The 21,073-nt window shown below is 42.2% G+C and overlaps 1 protein-coding gene across 20 annotated transcripts in view; it reads left to right on the forward strand.

Moving 5' to 3' along the window:
* NEB (nebulin) overlaps nucleotides 1-21,073 on the forward strand; it is a 249,685-nt gene that overhangs the window by 18,094 nt on the left and 210,518 nt on the right. For all 20 annotated transcript variants that reach the window (XM_063933546.1, XM_063933551.1, XM_063933563.1 and 17 more), the window contains exons 4-12: nucleotides 379-423; nucleotides 5,949-6,086; nucleotides 9,702-9,809; nucleotides 11,044-11,148; nucleotides 11,238-11,342; nucleotides 12,836-12,940; nucleotides 13,960-14,064; nucleotides 15,375-15,479; nucleotides 15,589-15,696. In XM_063933546.1, the coding sequence (XP_063789616.1) occupies nucleotides 379-423; nucleotides 5,949-6,086; nucleotides 9,702-9,809; nucleotides 11,044-11,148; nucleotides 11,238-11,342; nucleotides 12,836-12,940; nucleotides 13,960-14,064; nucleotides 15,375-15,479; nucleotides 15,589-15,696 (924 nt within the window). The remainder of the gene's footprint in view (nucleotides 1-378; nucleotides 424-5,948; nucleotides 6,087-9,701; nucleotides 9,810-11,043; nucleotides 11,149-11,237; nucleotides 11,343-12,835; nucleotides 12,941-13,959; nucleotides 14,065-15,374; nucleotides 15,480-15,588; nucleotides 15,697-21,073) is intronic.

Below are 21,073 nucleotides of genomic sequence, written 5' to 3' on the forward strand. Positions count from 1 at the left end.
ACCAATCAGCTCCTAACGGTCATTTTTCAAACACAGCATGTTTGGCACTGTGCAATTTATCACTCTCCAAGGCTTGATAAATATGGGCATTCATTTTTAATTGGGGGAAATTGATGTATAAGTTTAATGGAAATCTCCATAAACCTACAGGCAGATTTACATGCCATGAACTTAATTATGGTATGAAGACATTTTCATAATTATTTGTATCTGGTTGCTTACACTGCCACAGAATATGCAGCTGCTTCATGAATAAATGGTAATACTTATATAACATGTGTAAGCGTTAGGTGTTTTTGTGTCTGGACTATACAGTGCTTTTTTTCACTTGTTTATTGAGTTTTAGAGCTGTCAACGCAATTACCATTTTTTTTACAGTACTATTATGAAGAGACAGTCATTGAAGAAGGGGGAGTTGAGGAGGTAACACCTCAGCAGCAAAGCACTCAAAGCAAACTAAAAATCTTTAACCTGCTATTTAAGCCGCGTTGCTTTCAGGGATATTTCCATAAGAAACAAAGGGATACATCTTTTAAATCATGGTGATTGTATGGGACAAGTTCAACTAATCCTGGCAGTGTTACTGTCACCCCTTGTACAGATCAAACCCCCTACAGAAAATCCATTTTACTAACTAGAATAAACCTGACGGAGGTAAAAAATGAAAGGGTTGTGTTTCCCATGTTAAGACCGATCTCTCTTTTATCAACGTCTTCTTTAAAGTAGAACAGGTTGCATAATTCTCCTTGTCTAGTTGTTGGAAGGCTACACATCCATTATAAGTAAAGTATGTCCATTTGTAAAACCTCAGAGGAAAAACACACAACAATGGGGGTAATTCCAAGTTGATCGCAGCAGGAAATTTTTTAGCAGTTGGGCAAAACCATGTGCACTGCAGGGGAGGCAGATATAACATGTGCAGAGAGAGTTACATTTGGGTGGGTTATTTTGTTTCTGTGCAGGGTAAATACCGGCTGCTTATTTTTACACTGCAATTTAGATTGCAGATTGAACACACCACACCCAAATCTATCTCTCTCTGCACATGTTATATCTGCCTCCCCTGCAGTGCACATGGTTTTGCCCAACTGCTAATAAATTTCCTGCTGCGATCAACTTGGAATTACCCCCAATGTCACTTGTATAAACTATGGTGTGTTTCCTTACATCTAGAGAATCTGGGCAGCCGGAATCACAGGTCGCTTTTATATCTTCAGCTAAGTATAATATTAGGATTTATGGCTAGCTTAGGACTTGAACTTAAATTGTTTCTTCATTAATACTCTATTATATCTTTAAATATTTGCTCTCCCCTTATGTTTCACAAGTTTACTAACCCGTTACTCTATAATCTGAGAAAACGACGTCTTATATAAATGTTACTTTAGTGCCCCCTTACGCATTTAAATATTTAACAAGTGACTACTTTATGCCTCCAAAATGATTAACAAGTTTGTAAACTTATAAAATAGTAATTCTTAGTAAATTCTAGGCAGGCGCACAGTACAACTAACTCCTGTCGGACCCTACCAATAAAATTGCCTGCAGACTGCAGTCAGATCAAGTCATGTCAGGGACACCCACCGTGACCTGTCAGCCGGATACATTGGGTGTCAGCTGGTGGGTGACTGATGACCTAACTTGCAGCAGAGCTCAAGTAACCACCTGACCTGCTCTCTGTATGTTAGCACTCCCTCCAAGTACTATATACCTAAAGGACTCCATCACTTCTTATCCTATAACAGAGGAGGGAGGCAAGATTGCAGAACCAGAGCAGGAGCAGCAGTGGCTCGATGATCTTAATATATTGTTTGCTGTTGTTCTGTAGCAGATATGGAAGTGGGCAAGAGGGCTGTAACTAGGGGTGGGCAAGCAGCACCATCACCCAGGGTACAGCACCGTCACTGCTCTATGGCACCCTGCAGCCAGTAGAAACACCACAGAGCAACCTGAAGCTTCATTAGGGCACTCCGGGAACACCTCTTCTTCTTGGTCCTGGCGGCTCGCTCCCTTGACATAACGTCATGACATCACTTGTTTGGGGGTGGAGGCCGCACAGACTCTAGCTATCATTTATTTAGGGCATGCTATAAAATAATTGCAAAAGATTGATTGGTTAGTTGCTATGGGCAATGCAGCACCTCCACTTGTTCTCTTTTTATAAATATCTCCCTTAGCACTTCTCTCAACTTTAGGGGCCTGGCTGGGCATCACACCGTACCTCTTTTGCTCGTTGTGCTAGGGGCGTACCCAGCACTCCTCGAGCTGCTGGGCTGCTCCTTGTCTTTCTCTTTACTGGTGACATTCTATGCCAATACTCGCGGCATCCATTCACCACTATGCAGAGCAGCAGGTGACAAAGAGTGTCCTCCCAACTTTTTCCTCCCGTGGGACACCGCCACCCATGTGTGGAGCGGTGGGCAGTGCCTGAAAAGTGGGACTGTCCCACCATAATTGAGAGAGTTGGGAAGCACGTCTTTCGTTGCATTTCCGAATTAGTTTTGACCTAGTTAGTCATTTCTTATTAGATGGCAATGCCACCCCCATATAGCTTGGACTTGATTACAAAATATTAACAATACATAAGGAATTTTTCATAGCGTTTCATGTGAAAATATCCCTGTAATTATCAGCTTCATGCGAATTGTAGAAAAATCCAAAATAATTAACTCTCTTGTTCCTGGAAATGACACACTGCAATCATTGTACTCGGAGAAAAAAAAATTAAAGTAGCAGTGGCTAATCAAGAAAGGAATTCCTTTTTTGGGCACTCTTAAAAATTATCAGTTAAGTGTGATGATTGTAACATTAAAACTTATACTTTATTTTACATTCATTAAAACAACAGTGTGTCATAGACTTGGGGGTCTATTCATGAAGCACTGAAAATTGTGGAGAAGTGAGCCAGTGGAGAAGTTGTCCATGGCAACCAATCAGCTGCTACGTTTTATAGAATACACTTTATAATATTACCTCAACACTGATTGGTTGCCATGGGCAACTTCTCCACTGGCTCACATCTCCATTCTTTTCACTGCTTCATGAATAGACCCCTTAGTCATCTTTTGACATACCCTCTAAATCTAAAAAACCTATAACAGACAGAATTTGTCCTGGTGAAAACCTAGCAGACAGAGTAAGGGGGATATTTAATAAAACATAATTATCTCATAAAGGAGCTGATTGGTTGGGACTTTAAAACATAATTTTCTCATAAAATCTGGAAAATTTGATATTTATGTTCTCTGGAAATGGAGATTAATATCTCTGCTCAAGTTGGAGTTGCAGAGCAGTCCACAATTCAAATAGGGAAGCCACATCAACTGCCACCCCAAACGTTGCCAGACATTGTTGTTCAGGACTCACTGGCAGTTGGTGTGGATCCCTTGTTTGAATTTTGGACTGTGCTGCAACTGCCACTGGCGAGGAGATATTTAGCTCCATGTCCAGAAAACATAAATATCAAATTTTCCAGTTTATATGAGATAATTCTGTTTTATTAAATATCAACCTAAGTCTGATGGTGAAAATATTGAAGTCCACGGGGGGTATCCAAAAATCCACGATAGTGCCGATGGTAAGCTGATCTGCCATAGATCTACACTAACTTGCTGATCTCCTTCAGAGGAGCACACACCCCCTATTACATGCAGAGCCAGCCCTAACCAATATGATGCTCTAGGCAAGATTTTGGCTGGTGCCCCCTAGCACCACCGCTAGTTCTGCCTCTGACCCTGTACCCCTTTCCCAGCACCATCACCCCTCACGCATAGCAGTCCTCATTTTGGTGCTCCTTCCCCCTATATTTTAAATAGGAACAGTGCGCACATTCGACGTACAGCTCAAAAAGGGGCACGTTCTTGCTGGGAAGGGTCATGGCCACACAATAGTACCCCCAATTCAAATTACGCCACACAGTAGTGCAACTTTATTCACATTATATCATGGGATAGTGTCCCTTATTCACGTTACATCACACAGTAGTACAACTTTACCTTATATACATCACACTGAATTGCTCCTTATGCACATTACACCACACCATATTGCTCCATATTCACATTAGACAACACAGTAGTGCCCTTTCTATATGTTTCGCCACACAGTAGAGCACCTTATACAAATAATGCCACACATAATGCCCCTTACACATATGCTGCACATTATTAATGCATTTATACATGACAGACACAATGCCCCTTACAGTTATGCCGAACACTACTACACAACCAACCCACCCGCACATAGCACTCACAAGGCCTCTAACACTGTGACCTCTGCCTCTGTTTGGATACAGATGTGTCCTCATACATTTTGCCTCAATACACCATGCAGCAGGAGATGCCTGGCGTGAGTCAGCTGGCAGCTCTGCTAATGTTGGGCGCCTTTTTTTGATGAAAATGCATCTTATTTGCATTACTGTGTGGCTAGGATGAGCAAGCATCTTCTGCTGATTAAAATGATATGCAGCATGCCTATATTCTATTTGTGACTGCGGCTGTATCTGCATATGAAATGCTACATTACAGTGATTTCCAGGAATACACTATAATGTAGCATTTCATATGCAGATACAGCTGCAGTCACACACAGAATATAGGCATGCTGCATATCATTTTAATCAGTTGAAGCTGCTTGTGCCCCAGGCATACCAAATGCCCTAGGCATTTGCCTAGTTTGCCTATGGCTAGGGTCGGTTCTGATTTACATGTTTAAAACCTCTGTTCCTCAATCAGTAACACTAAGCTTTTGTACCCTGTTCAGTTGTACTTATATTACACATGTTTATTTGGGGTAAAGTCAGTGCACATTCCCGAAGGATATTCATCAGTGATTATTTGTGGATCATTTCAGATATTAATATCTTTAAATTATGTTATTACTCTGTCTCTGTTGTCTCTCCAATTACTGCGACCATGATATAAGTGTCTGAACACTAGGACTTACTCTGTCTGCTATAATTTCACCAGGACAAATACTGTCTGTTATGGTTTTTTACATTGAGAAGGTATGACAAATGACAAATGATGATTAACTAAGTCTATGACACCCTGTTGTTTTAATGAATGTAAAATAAAGCATAAGATTTAACGTTACAATCATTACACTTAACTGATCATTTTTAAGGAATTACTTTCTGGATTAGCCACTGCTAATTTAATTTTTTCTCTGAGTACACTGTATTCTATTCCTGGGATCACCACCAACAGTATATTCCAGGTACCTTTCGGATAGATAACCCACAAATGTTTTTTTGTGAGATTATTGACTATTAATAATAACAATCTGGTGCAGGATATTTTCCCTCTCCTCACACATTGCAATCATTGCCAGCAGAACAACCCAGCGGCATTTCTCAGCTGCCGTACATGTTAACTGATTTTGGCTTCCATGTTAATGCTGCTTCTCTCCAGGTCATCTGCTTATTTCATCATTGCTGCAAATCTCAGATAAACGCTTTGGTTCCGTACGTTCCATCTTCATTGGTGCTGCTTCATGTGTAGCTTTTCATCACGACAAATGTCAAGCTTGCTTTGAACACTATAATATGGCTTTAAGAGATCCCTAAAAAAGGATCATTGTTGGCTTTGCAAACTCACAAAAGGTTGTCTCCTTTACCTACTGTACCGGTCATATCAGCTTAATCTCCATGGCTTTGGCTACTCATGCTAAAACTCATAGTAACAACTAGGTCTGGTTAGATCCTCAATTGCAATTAAACAATGGAACTATGGTAAGTAAGCAGCTTTTCTGATACTCTTCTTTAACAAGGAAAGTCTTTGTTTGCTTAAACTAAAATCAGGGATAAGTAATCTGCAATTTTCCATGTTTCCAACAGCTGCTTTTAAACAAATATTCTAATTTTTTGGGTGTTCATTTTTCCACTACATGTTAGAGTAGAACACATTCAGCCATGGAAGATATCTGATTAGTGTGTCCTTTTATAGCAACCACCCAGTGGCCCAATGGCCCAATCTGCTGCTCCTGCTGAAAAGAAGAAGAGAATTAAGAAAAAGGTGGATACGTCAAAGTTCATGACTCCGTATATTGCGCACAGCAAGAAAATGCAAGACATGTTCAGTCAGGTATGTGGGATACTTGTTTTACTGGAAGTAGATTAATATTGCTTATACCCCTTTTACACCGGCAGCATATAACACAGGTTATTGCACATGAACGTGCATAACCCGTGTTGCTGCTCGGTGTAAAAGGGCAGAGTTGGAATAATCCAGGTTGAGTGACCCGGTATTCCAACTCGGATAGTTTGTGGGGTTGATCACATGTTCAATATGCCGGGTTGGTGACTCCGGTCTAAATGGGGGCTGACGCGGGTCGCAGCCGGGTAGCACCCGTGTCAGGCTCCTGGCTGCGACCTGCAGTTTAGGTCTAAAAGCGGTATTACAGTAACAGTGTTTAGAAATAACTGAATCAATGTTGTGTTTGTTTTTTGCACAGTTAGCATACAGTAAACTTGATTTCCACAGTGTCCTCTGAATTGGCTATTTCTTCCTGTTTGTTTGGTTGGTCTGTCCTCTAGTGGACAAATGCCTTAATAGTTCAAAACCAATAACGTCTTTTGGCACAGGTTTGTTTGAAGGAAATATTTCAAAATTCAGTTGGGTCAATTTGCAAATTTGAGCATGAAATATTAGAATGGCATTATGACTCTAAAGGGTAAATTTACTAAAGCATCTGAAACAGAGAATTGGTGATGTTGCCCATAGCAACCAATCACATGCTGAATATCATTTCTGTATTGCCTTAAAGACAACAATAGACAGCATCCAATTGGTTGCCCTGTGCAACATCACTAATTCTCTGTTTTAGAAGCTTTACTAAATTTACCCCTAAGGCGTATTTGCCCAACATTTTGTTTTCCTTTTTGAAATTTGGACCTTTCTTTTTTTTTCTTACGTCAGACTATTGTTGTTATTATTATTATTAGAGAACTGTGTTATAAATCAAATATAAATTTATTGAGTCTATTGATTATAATCTATGGAGGTAATTCAGAGTTGATCGCAGCAGCAAATTTGTTAGCAGTTGGGCAAAACCATGGGCCTAATTCAGATCTGTTCGCTCGCTAGCTATTTTTTGCAGCGCTGCGAACAGATAGACACCTCCTATAAGGGAGTGTATTTTAGCTTTGCAAGTGTGCGAACGCGTGTGCAGCCGCCCTGTACAAAAACAACTTGTGCAGTTTCTGAGTATCTCTGACCTTACTCAGCCGCTGCGATCACTACAGCCTATTCGAGCTCGGCATTGATGTCAGACACCCGCCCTGCAAATGCTTTGACACGCCTGCGTTTTTCCAACCACTCCCAGAAAATAGTCAGCTGCCACCCACAAACGCCCTCTTCCTGTCAATCTCCTTGCGAACGGTTGTGCAAATGGTTTCTTCGCTAGAACCAGTGCACAAAAAACGATCTGCTTTGTAACTGTATGGCACGCCTTCGCATTGCGGTGCATACGCATGTGCAGTAGTTACCTGATCACTGTGCAGCGAAAAACGCTAGCGAGCGAACAGATCTGAATTAGGCCCCATGTGCACTGCAGGGGGGGCAGATATAACATGTGCAGAGAGAGTTAGATTTGGGTGCGTTATTTAGTTTCTGTGCAGGGTAAATACTGGCTGCTTTATTTTTACACTGCAATTTAGATTTCAGTTTGAACACACCCCACCCAAATCTAACTCACTCTGCACATGTTATATCTGCCCCCCCTGCAGTGCACATGGGGGGTAATTCAGAGTTGATCGCAGAAGCAAATTTGTTAGCAGTTGGGAAAAACCGTGTGGCTAATTCAGACCTGATCGTAGATGTGCTAAATTTAGCACATCCACGATCAGTCACATTGACATGTGGGGGGAAGCCCAGCACAGGGCTAGCCTGCCCCGCATGTCAGTCCCTGCCCCGTCGCACAAGTACAAAAGCATCGCACAGCGGCAATGCTTTTATACTTCAGGAGTAGATCCCAGCCAGCGCAGCTCCTGCGTGCTGGCAGGGAGCTACTCGTCACCGCCCGGGTCGCAGCGGTTGCGTGTGACATCACGCAGCCATCGCAGCCTGCCCCCCAACGGTTTGGGCATGCCTGCGTTGCCCGGACCGCACCCCCTAAACGGCGGTCAAATGCCGCCAGCCCGCGAGGTGATCAGGCAGAGGTGATTGCAGGGCTACAACAGTTGTCAGCTGTCTGGCATGCGCCAGCACACAGCACCGATCAGGTCTGAATCAGCCCCCATGTGCACTGCAGGGGGGGGGGGGGGCGGGCAGATATAACATTTGCAGCGAGAGTTAGATTTGGGTGGGTTATTTTGTTTCTGTGCAGGGTAAATACTGGCTGCTTTATTTTTACACTGCAATTTAGATTTCAGTTTGAATACACCTCACCCAAATCTAACTCTCTCTGCACATGTTACATCTGTCCCCCCCTGCAGTGCACATGGCTTTGCCCAACTGCTAACGAATTTGCTGCTGCGATCAACTCTGAATTACCCCCCATATCCATTTAATTATTAAGTAAAAACCTGTGTTTTTAGAGCTAGTGGAAAAGGGGTATTAGTGTTGGGTGATCACTTCATCTGGTGCTCAATTTCATAATGATATTCAGTGTTTTTCACCACTGGCCTAAACAGTCTCGTTGGCCATACACAATGGCTGTGCAATAAGTTTCCAGATGCACAAAAAAGTATTATATTTACAAAGTGAACATTACATTTTTTAAAGTATTCACCAAAGGACTTTATGTAAAGTTGCATATGCTAAAACCACTTGGTGAAGCAGCTGGGCCAGTCTGAAGTAGGTATGTCTTCTACATGCTGGATGAAAGTCTCCACTGCAGCTTCTGGTGACTAAAAACGAATCCCATGCATCTTGCGTTTGATTTGCACTTTGCATGAACACAAAGAACTAGAGTGCACGCGGCAGCAACATTGTCCTCGGTGATGGCATACACAGGTCAACCATAGTGCTCCTCATCTTCAAGGGACCACCTCTCATGCCAAAATTCTGCAAACCACTCAAACACAGTGGTTCCGGATGGTGCTCCTCCTAAAAAGCAACCTGCAGGCGATCAAAACTCTTGTAGTCGTAGAGGATCATGGCTCTCCAGTGGCCTCTGTTGAGATCCATAACAAATTTGTGAAGGAAGATGAACAAGCTGACTTCTTCGGTGTGCAGTGCTGCTTCTATATGGTCCTGTACCCTGAAATTTCTCAGGAACTTTAGTCAGAGATTACAGTTCACAACCAGACAGTCAGATTGTCTACGCTACCTATGCACTGCATATCCAGAAACGTATTGCACACCCCTTGTACAGTGCTGGGACGAGGTGTTTTATCACCTAAATAAAAAATGCTAATTTGTTCTCCAATCCCAAATAAGTATGTAATCACCTTCTGGGTTAATATCATCGTCTTGCGACAATCACATTAACATTCTATGTGACTTATAGAAACATTCTAGGATAGAATTGGGAAGGACTTTTTATTTCTTTTTCTCTGTAGATCAAGAGAAAATGGATGTATTCAGTGTGCCTCAAACTTAATTGCACCTTAGGCACAAGGGGGAAGTAACCTTAGGTTAACCATTGCAACTTAGGCACAAGCCTCTTTTGCAGCACCCAACACTCAGTCCTTCATTTATTGAATGAGAAGTAACAGATCAATCATATAACTTTCTATTTACATCTTATGTTCATAGAATAAATATAAAGAGAAATATGAGCAACATCGGGGAGAGCCATACGCCAGCACTATCGACACTCCGGAACTCAGGCGGATCAAAAAAGTCCAAAACCAGCTTAGTGAGGTAAGCCAAGTCGTTCACATTGAGTTACCCTTATAGTCTGACATGCTCACTCCTTGTATTTAATCTAGCGATGAAACTGAATATTTTCTATTCCTCCTTCTTTGTTTCACACATACACTGACTATATTATGAGAATGCTAAATAGAGAATAAATTTTTTGTAGCTTCCAGAATCCTCTACAGCTCATGTCTGGAGGCCTAAATGCCTTAATTACCAATTAGTTTTTTGAAACCATAGTAACCGTAGCAGCTTTTAGTAGTATTGGAATAGAGTGCATGTTGTATTCATACTTCAGATAAGGAAACACATGCAGACTAGTAGAACATAGTGGGGCTCATTGTAAATTGAGTGCATTTTGTGACATAATTCAGCAGAAAATAGTAGTACGTGCGCCTTGATTATGCCAGGAGATGTGGCTGACTGTTTTAGTAAATTGCCAAGTGTAGTGAAGCATCATATACATAAGGCAGTCTGCCTGTGTCAGGACAGTGTTATTAAAAATAAAATATCACTCTGTAAAATGTGTTTATAAACAGACACAAATACATTATAGTAATAATAAGGATTAATCAAATACAAACATCCTGTGGTGTCTTCCCATTTTAAATCTAATGGGAATCTTCTTTCTTGCAGTGGACCAAATGAAGATGTGCAATGAATAATGTGAATAGATTATTATAGTGGTCACTATGTGATATAATAGAATGTGAGCCCAAGGAAGTGGCTTCAGGGTCTAATAGTGGGGGTCTATGTGTGTGTTATCTGGACACCATTTGTATAAGGGTCAATCAGGTTTATTATTCTGTTTGATCGGGTCAGTGATCTGCTAGAGCTTAGATATCCACACAATATGACCTATTGGGGGTACTTGAGGACCATAATTTCCCCCCATGTTATATATTTTCTTCCATTGTGGGGAAATCTCATTTAGCAAAGTGCAGAGAGCAGTTATATGTTGTTACTCAAAGCAACCAATCAAATATTGTTTTTCTTAGCAGCCTACAGTAGTAGACTAATGAAAGATAATATCTGATTGGATCTTTGGATTACCGCTACAGCATACCATTGTTCTATGCAACAAATTCTTATATAATCCACAGATAGTTCAGTGTGGTAACAGAATTCAGGATTATTCTCAATGGTCACAATTCTGGAATTTGTAATAGCTGTTTATCAGGCAGTACAGTAACCTCAGTGTAAGTTGTGTTTTAATTGGGTTGCTATTCTGACATAGGTGAAGTACCGTATGGATGGCAACGTGGCTAGAACCAATTGTCATGTTGATGAAAAAGCCAGGGATATTGAGCATGCCAAAAAGGTGTCAAACCAAGTGAGCAAGGTAAGTGAGCTCCATGTTGGCAGGTAGGTGTCTTTCCTATTACAATGCATGGTGCATTGGAATTACCTCCATACATTTTGTTATTTTAGATTCTGTACAAGCAGAATTGGGAGGACACTAAGGAAAAGTACATGCTACCTCCTGACGCTCCTGAGCTTGTGCAGGCGGTGAAAAACACTGCAATGTTCAGCAAGGTAAGCATCACTTTCTGCTAACCCATATGTTAATCCTTTACTTTATGTCTAATGTACTGTAAATAGGGTAATGTAAACACATACTTTGTAAATACACTCTAAATAGCTTTAACTATTAACTACCTTTAAAAAAAACATGAAAAACCTACTTTATATGCGCTGCAGACAGATCTAAGGTGGAGGGGGGGGGGGGGGCGATCAGTGCGATCACTGCACTCAGCAGTGACAGCCTTCCTGGACCCACTGCAGCCAGCACCCCGGCCCCAAGCACACAGCAGCATGTGCTGGGCTGGAAAGACAGGCTGCACTGCTGCAGGCTGACTGGTAAGAAGGTGGTTATGTGGGGTGGGTCCGCGTGGACTCGGGCCCCTGCCAGGCCCCTCCAACAAGCCTGGGCCCAGGTAATTAGTACCCTCACACCTCCCTCTTTGCTCCACTGGATATACCAAAACCACGCTATCTATAACATCTCAGTCAGGAGTATTGGAAGAAAAGTGGTAAGTTGAGCTTACCTCTAATTATTAAGAAGAACTACATTAGTTCATCAGCATGTTTAGTATCTATTCACCACCTACCCTATCTCCCAGTTCACCTTCCGGGTTACACCCCTCCCTCTTAGGGGTCAAATCAATTAACCAGGAGGGGGGCAATTATTGCCATGGCAATAGCATGGAAACGCCAGCATTGGCACCTCCTCTTACATGCCATACTCTGTACTCACTGTTTTTATGCCCAGACCTACGTAAGTGTAGCATACAGTATAGCCACACTCGCATGGACTTGTGGGGGTGAGCTAATTGAATCAACCCCTTAGACTGTAAGCCCGCAAGGGCAGAGCCCTCTTCCTCCAGTCTACCATTCTAGCACTATCCTTGTCACCAGAGCGCCATTGTTCCCGTCTCCACATTCCCCATTTGTAACGCGGATCTTGTCTGCCCCCCACTTGTAGGTACAATAGGACTGTGTGATATTTTGATCCAACTCCCCCTCTGGGCAACCTATCATTGCCTTCTTCAGTGCTTCTATACGCCATAGTGACTCTTCTTTCAACAAGATTTCATTCCCCATGGCAAGCTATAGGCATATCTCTATATAGCTGGTATATCATGCATTTTTAATAGTAGTAAAACACATATCAGATGCTGGTTTGTTTGATATGCATTTGATATGTATTTTTACTTGAGTTTTTACAGGCAGTTTAGAGATTATTTTATGCTTTTTAATGCGCTAAATAGTAACAAATGCTACATGGAAAACAACTATTAAACTTGTTGTAACTGTATAAATGGCTTCCTGTTGCTGGATCAAAGCAATCAGAGAAGTGGGCATACATACTTAATTTGTCCTTTATTTAATATATACTCTAAAATATCAATGTAAAAGGCAGTTTGTTTAAGACATGAGAATGATCCCATTATACTGCCTCATTCAGAGTATACTTTTATTTATTTAGCTTTAAGTGACTGATCCGTTTTTACATTTGTTATCTCTAGAAACTGTACACAGCAGACTGGGAAGAGGATAAATCCACCTTTTTTCCATATTCTGATAGTCCGGAGCTGAGGAGAGTGGCTAAGGCACAGAAGGCGCTGAGTGATGTACGTATAGCACTGTCTACCAGATAAGATTGTACTGACATTCTATTACTATGTCACAAGGCAGATGTGTGTATATTGGGGGTCATTCCGAGGTGTTCGCTCGTTGACGTTTTTCGCTATACTGCGATTAGTCGCTTACTGCGCATGCACAAGGTTCGCAGAGCGCATGCGCTTAGTTATTTTACACAAAAGTTAGGTATTTTACTCACGGCATAACAAAGCTTTTTCATCGCTGTGCTGATCGTAGTGTGATTGACAGGAAGTGGGTGTTTCTGGGCGGAAACTGGCCGTTTTATGGGAGTGTGCGGAAAAACGCAGGCATTCGAGTTGCAAAACGCAGGAGTGGCTGGAGAAACGGGGGAGTGGTTGGGCAAACGCTGGGTGTGTTTGTGACGTCAAACCAGGAACGAAAAGGACTGAGCTGGTCGCAATGGCTGAGTAAGTCTGGAGCTACTCAGAAACTGCTAAGAAATTTCTATTTGCAATTCTGCTAATCTTTTGTTTGCACTTCTGCTAAGCTAAGATACACTCCCAGAGGGCGGCGGCTTAGCGTGTGCAATGCTGCTAAAAGCAGCTAGCGAGCGAACAACTCGGAATCACCCCCATTGTCCATATAAAAAAGAACCTGTTTAATGTCACCAGGAAATCGTATCTGGTGGTTTCTATGTTTTATTAAATCCAGCACTTTTTCTTTCTGACTACATTCAATTTTTCCCCTATAGCCATATAATATTGTAGGAAAGGGTGTGTATTTTCTGTGCCCTACTAAACACCACAAAACATCTCTATAGCTACAATTGTATCCCGTACACAGAACTGGATAGTGTTTTGTCTATGTACAATTAAAAACTCTGTTTAGTAAATATAAAAGCTTTGATGAAAAGCACAGAAGGAAGCCAGGACGATAGATCAGTGTTTAGTTACAGTTGCAGGAGGTTGTAGCTTGATAGCGAAATCGCATTCTGTTGTTACAGTATTTATGAGTGTTATGGGATAAATGACCATTCTGCTTCTTCCAGATCAATTATAAGAAGGGACATGATGTACAGAAGCTTCAGTTCACGTCACTGGCCGATCGACCTGATATTGAAATGGCCAAGAAAGTGACTCAGCAGCTGAGTGATGTAAGCCTGGCCATCCCCATCCTAATCTCCATCCATTCTCTCCCAGTTCTTCCCACCTGTATACACTATCTGCCCATACTTTGTTTCCATTTTTATTTCCTTTTATCAAGCCTCAGATATAATTCTTATCTCCGTCCACAGTCACTCATGCTACAATCCTTAAGTCAATAAAAAAAAAATGTGGGTGCAGTTTAATAAGTTACAGTATACTGTAATAATGAAAGATGCTTATCTCCCTCATTTCTAGCCCAGTTCATGTAATAGACTATGATTGCAGCCCTGGCTGTACATACTCTATGAAACTGGCGGCAGTATTGGGTTTCCCACTTGGCACGTGAGGCACGTGCCTAGGGGCAGCACTTGCTGGGGGGCAGCACACCAGGCTGATGAGGCCAGGTGATTCTTTTTTTTTTTTTTTTTACATTACAACTATTTTTTTATTTCAGTTTGCAACTGGCGGGAGTTGGACAATGGGCAGCAAAATGTGCTCCAGGAAGTGATAGTTGGGGCTGGTTTGGTGGTCTCGAGACATCCGGACTGGCCCCAAAATGAAGGGGGCAATAATGTGATGGGGAGGGGGGCAATAATGTGCCTAGGGGTGGCCTGTCCCCTAAATCCACCCCTGACGGGTGGAAGTGTTATTATTATAATATGTACCTTTTCCATGAGCTTTCAACTCATCGCCCATTCAAGAAAGGGGACAGTTACAACAACACCGCTACTAGTATGAAAGAATGCAAGTACTGGATTGCATCACATGCTTCAGGGGAGATCTGTGGGAATACCAGAAAAGTAGCATCCATTCTATAGTCTTTCATAACTGTGCCTAAAATTTGTTATTCAGTTTTGGGTGGAATTATGAATTGAAGGTCCCGTTATACTTTTCCAGTGATCTCCATATCCATCACACCATCATTATGGGGGAGATTTCTCAAATCGTGGAGAGAGATAAAGTATAGAAGTTGCCCATACTAACCAATCAGCTTGTAGCTGTCATGTTACAGGCTGCATTACTAAAATGACAGTAGCTGCTTAATTGCTATGGGCAACTTCTTCACTTTCTCGCTCCAATATTTGATAAATCTCCACCTATGACTGCCAGCACTGCAGCCACCGCCATCTCATAAATTTCCTTCCCTCTGTTCCGCTTTGTTCCCCACCTTTCTCTATGGTTACCTTACTGTTGTTTCCTCCCTCTGTCATGTCTTTGCCCCTTCCTCACTTTGTTGTACAGTATGTATTTCCTATTTTTACCTACAGTACATTTCCCTTCCCTTACCATTTCCTGACATCTATCTTTCCTGACACAGATAAAATATCGTGAGGATTACAAGAAGAAAGTGAAAGGAAAATGGAGTCAGACTCCATGCTATGAAGTTGCAGTTGCCAGAATGAACGCCGATAATCTGAGTGATGTAAGTGTGTGACGTGACCATACGCTGTACACACTTCAGAGCTTTACACGGTCAGTGTTGTAAACTACAGAAAGTCAGCACATTGTAACTCATGTTCTTCTACCAACAGAGGAAATACCGTGAAGACTTTGAGAACATTAAAGACCAAATCAACTTCATGCAAACGGAAACTCCAGAATACCGGGTCAACAAGAAGGCCAGGCTGAACGCTAGCACGGTACGAGGAAGCTAGGAAGTTAACAATAGTTAGACCCATACAGCTGGAATAATGTTTATTCTTATGCCTTATTTATAAACTACTGTACTGTAAGTGTTTAGTTGTTTACTATAACTCTATGGGGTACATTTACTAAGATGGGAGTTCTATTTAAGATGGGATGTTGCCCTTAGTAACCAATCAGATTCCAGGTATTATCTACTAGAAGGTGCTAGATAAATGAGAAGTAGAATCTGATTGGTTGCTATGGGCAACAGGCCATCTTAAATAGAACTCCCATCTTAGTAAATTTACCCCCATGTCTCTAGGTGGCATTGTTAAGTAGAAAAAAATAAAATAAAAAATAAAACAGGAAACCAGGAACTGACAGTTGACGCATGTGAGCCATACATTTACGGCCCAATTTTCCATCTGCCGATGCCGTTCTGACCGATGGACATTGATGATCAGCAATCCTTCTGGGAATCAGCAAAAAACATGTTTCAAATCCCTGACTGGCAGATTGCGAGCATTTTTTGGTCAGAATCAGTGAATCGAGGATCCCCAAAATGTTGGATTTCCCCGATCCCTAAATCCAGGCTTCGGGAGGACTGGGAATTGCCTCAACACTTCCCCAATGTACAGTATGGTCCCTGTGTGTTGCTGCAGTGCAGGATGCAGAGTGTAACTTTTATTCTTTAAAACATCTCTTAATTTCAACACACCTGGATCATGCCTTGAAAATCATCTAGCAACAGGTTTTAGGCTCAGGACAATAGAGGTCTGTTACTAGCCAGTTTGACATAAAATGTCTATCATAGACTGATCTTCATTCATACGCATACACCAACATCCATAAAAGAAATAACTGACACTGACACCAGAATAATGTTTCCCAATAAAATTGTCAGCTTTTATTAAACAAATGGTATGGTGGCAAGGAGGGACGGCCTTTTTAAATAAAGTCCCTATTTATTCTAACCTTTTAAAACCTTTTAACTGTGGCTGACCCAAACACAAGAGGAGGCAAGGGCCCAACTTCAGCCCGGCCTCCAACGCATAACAAGGGGGCTTTAAGGGCCCAATTTCAGCCGAGCCCGGATCACATCCCAAGGGGAGGCTTGAAGAGCCCAATTTCAGCCCAGCCCCCCTCACATCACAAGGGGCCATAATGGGCCATTTGCCACCACTTGTGTTACTTGCTCTTTACCGGGAATGCCGTGGCCAACTCTCCACTCAAGGTATTCCTCAACTCCAAACCAAAAGGTGCTCAGGTGTGTACCAACTCCACCGGAGACCGAAGCCCACCTGGTCCGATGGTACTCCGGCCCCGTAATGTATCAAACTCCACCACCTTCACATCTCCTGAGCACCTATAAAACTCTTTAAACTACAGCCACAATTTCAGGCCGTCCCAACCCGCCACAGTTTCAACGAAATCCCGCCACCATACCTCAAACCTTAAAACTCTCCTTCTACCTATTCAATAAAATTCCTGACTACAACAGATCCTCCAGAAAAGTTTTCATACCCATCAAATTCAGATGGACACCATCGGCCATGTAAAGATGAGGGGCAGAAACTAAAATTGAGGAATGTGGGACCACAAACCCCCAATTTTCACTAACAGCCCTGTCCACCACAGAATTGATCCGGCGCTGGACCAACTCTATGGCAGCTGGCCTGTCCGCATCTCTCCAAACCAAACGTGGGATAATGTCAGACCATCCCACGCTCAGAAAAGACAACCTGTTCTGCAAGCTAACTAAATCCCTGACTATAGTTTTGCAAAGATCCAGACCCGTCCTTCTGGTCAGGTAATTTCCACCAGCATGGAACACCATCCTCAGCAGGCATCCCGACCTCTCCAACTGTTGCCAAAATAGGGGCATGACTTGCTCCCAGCATAGTCCCCTCACACCGATCCATCTGATAAGATTAGCTTCAGGGGACTGAAGGCACTCCACACCAGACCTCTCACCATGGTACACATATGAGTGCCCAATAATCCATATAGGACACTCGTCCAAGCGCAAATCTGAAAATACAAAAAAACATATTCACAGAACCTTAACATACAAAAAACCCTTAACACAAAATTCCATGAAACAACATTACCCAAAAAACATCCCATTATAACCTTACTAACATAGGTTTTTTTGGGTTTTTTTTTTAAACTAGTTTAATTTGGCCTCTAAGGTGAAAATTTTTGAAGCAGGGGTGAGAAGGGGGAAGACTTGACGAGAGGCGAAAAACACACCTGCCAAGAGGGTATAAAACCCAAAAGCTTAGGGCACTTGACAGGATAAAAAATTCCTCAAGACCCCCAAATATGGCGAGTGGCTGAAACCTCAAGTCTGATTTTTAATCCACCAGGTCAAAAACAGATATATTTCTGAAATACATCAGACTTCCACCTCCCAAGAGCTCTAATTTGCCCGCTCGAACAGCCTTCAGCGGCTGCTGTTGTTGCCGCACCTATACGAAACGAATGGGTACCGTATCTCGATACCGGCAAACCCATCATGCAAATACAACGTTCCAGCACCCATCTAAACTGAAATTGAGTAACCGGCATACCATCCATATGCTGCAACCATGGACCTGACATATCAGCCCTTGTTCTCAAATAAACCTTCGCCAAGGACACAGGACAAATCTCCTTGTCGTCCACACATCTCAAAACAACCCAACAACCTTTTCCTAATTGGTCCGTTTTGGAACGTTGTACTTTGCACCATAAACCTCCATCTTCCAGTGACACATGTTCACGAAGCATAGGTGATATCGCTGTTTTCGAAGCTGACACCAGTTCACTGACTCTAAAGGCCCCGAAAAAGGCCATGACACAATTTAAGAGTGCTTTGTAATCAGATGCACAGACTTGATGCAACACGACCGCCATGCGCCGCAATATTGAAATGGTTATTGGCCTTCGTGCATCTTGTACGTGTAAGAATCCTTGCTAAAAAGAAAATTTAGTAAAATCATGCTAGCCTTCAAGTCTCAAGAAATAAGAAAGAGCAGACAGTAAACGTGTTACAAACCCTCTTGACCTGCCTGCGCTAAAACATTCCCAAACATAATTCAATAACATTGTATCATCAGTCTTACCTTGGTCCTGATGTAAACGGACATATCTCTCCCACTCTCCCATAGCGTTTCTGTACCCTCGAAGGGTAGAAGGTGCCAAGGATTGTAGAGCTAAGCCCTCCAATCCGGGCGTATCACCTGCTAGGCATAAGACAGGCAAGGGTCACCAGATACATTCGCATCCGGAGCTAGCACCCTGAACCTGCGCCACTTGAAACGCGAAAACGCATCTGTCACACCATTTTCGGTGCCTGGAACATGCCTTGCGCAAAAACTTATATTTGATTGAAGGCAACGCAAAACAATCTGACCCAACAATCGCAGCACAGGAAGGCCAGCAGCTTTCTATTAATCGCATGAACCACTCCCAAATTGTCACACCAAAAAACTACTGACAGATTGGCCAAGACCTCATGCCATAACTCCAGTGCTACCATGATAGGGAATAATTCTAATAATAACATATTACTAGTAAGTCCCTCATCAAACCAAGATTTAGGCCATGGGGAAGCACACCACCTACCCTCTAGGTATGCTCCAAAACCCGTAGAACCTGCCGCATCAGTGAATAATTGCAACTTTACATTGGATCTGGGTATAGACTGCCAAATGCAAACACCATTAAAAGAAGCCAAAAACTCATCCCAAATATGCAGGACCCTATGAATTTCTTTGGATAATCTTATAAAATGACTAAGTTTTTTAACACCAGCTGTCGCTCTCTCCAACTTCCTGCTAAAGACCTTACCCATAGGTATAACTCGGCAAGCGAAATTGAGAGACCCCAATAATGACTGAGCCTGTCTCAACATCAACTTGCCATTTGCCAATGCCACAATTATCTCTGCTTTTAATTTATCTATTTTCTCAATGGGTAAACGACAGCAACCCTCAATAGTATCAATTTCAATACCCAAAAAAGTCAAAACCGATATAGGACCCACCGTCTTCTCCTCAGCTACTGGGACCCCAAATTCCTTAAACAATGACAAGGCATTTGATAAAATATTACCACACATGTCAGACCCGGCTGGACCCATGAACAAAAAATCATCTAAATAATGAACAATTCCGGACTGCCCTGAATTTTCAGAAATACACCAATGCAAAAAACTACTAAATTTTTCAAAATATGAACAAGATATAGAGCAACCCATTGGGAGACACCTATCAACATAGAAACCATGATTCAGGCGGAAACCTAAATAACGGAAAAATTCCGGACCAATGGGCAAAAGTCGAAAAGCCGACTCTATATCAATTTTACTCATCAACGCTCCTCTACCGAATGATCTAACCTTAGCCAACGCATCCTCAAAAGACTGATAAATTACCATGGACAAATCCTCAGGAATTGCATTATTAACTGAAGACCCTTTTGGAAAGGTTAAGTGCTGAATTAATCTGTATTTACCCGGAGTCTTTTTTGGAACAACTCCGACTGGGGACAAAATTAAATTAGACACCGGGGGACAACTGAAAGGCCCTACCATCCTACCCAAAGCAACCTCCTTTCGACTTTTTCTTTTAAAATTACTGGAAACTCCTCAGCCGAGCGTAAATTACAAACAGAACCACAGTTTACTTGGCCTTTAATAGGCAACGGAAAACCCTTTGAAAAACCTAACCTTATCAACTCAGCGTCCTCCCTATTTGGGTAGTAATCCAACCAATACAATAATTTGTCCAATTTCACTGGAGTAGGGGCCCTACTTAGCCCAGCAGCTGCTGGGGCTCGTTGATGCTGCTTGTGCAAACCCCCTCTACCACTGGAAGTCTGCTGACAGTTTTTAATGGGGTGGGATCCCCCACAGCGGATACAAACATGCCGAAAACGACACCTGAACCCTAGGATACATTGACTGTTATTAAAGGCATAGCATCTGCCTGATCTATTCTTACCCACCATCCATCTGTTACTGGTACTGCCTCGTTTCTCAGCCAAACCCTCTGAACCACTCTTTAGAGGTTGAGTAACATCTACAAAAATCTCTACATCTTTTTTTACCAAAATCTATGATTTCCTTGCCATTCTGTTTCCTACGAAACTCCTCATCATAGGACCACCAGGCTGTTCCGTGCCCAGATCTCGCCAATTCGTGTAACAAATACATATATTTAATTATATTCATGTGCTCCTGCGGTCTAGACTCCAAATAACAAGCTGCAAAGATAAGCATGCCCTTCTGCCAATTAGAGTAAGACGTATAAGTCTCCTCACCTATACCCGATTTCTTTCTAGCCGCCTCTAATGCTTTTTTCGCTTTACTAGTTAACGCAAACATATTCACAAATTTGCCCTGTC

This window comes from Pseudophryne corroboree, chromosome 7, assembly GCF_028390025.1.
Source record: "Pseudophryne corroboree isolate aPseCor3 chromosome 7, aPseCor3.hap2, whole genome shotgun sequence".
NCBI classification, from domain to species: Eukaryota; Metazoa; Chordata; class Amphibia; order Anura; family Myobatrachidae; genus Pseudophryne; species Pseudophryne corroboree.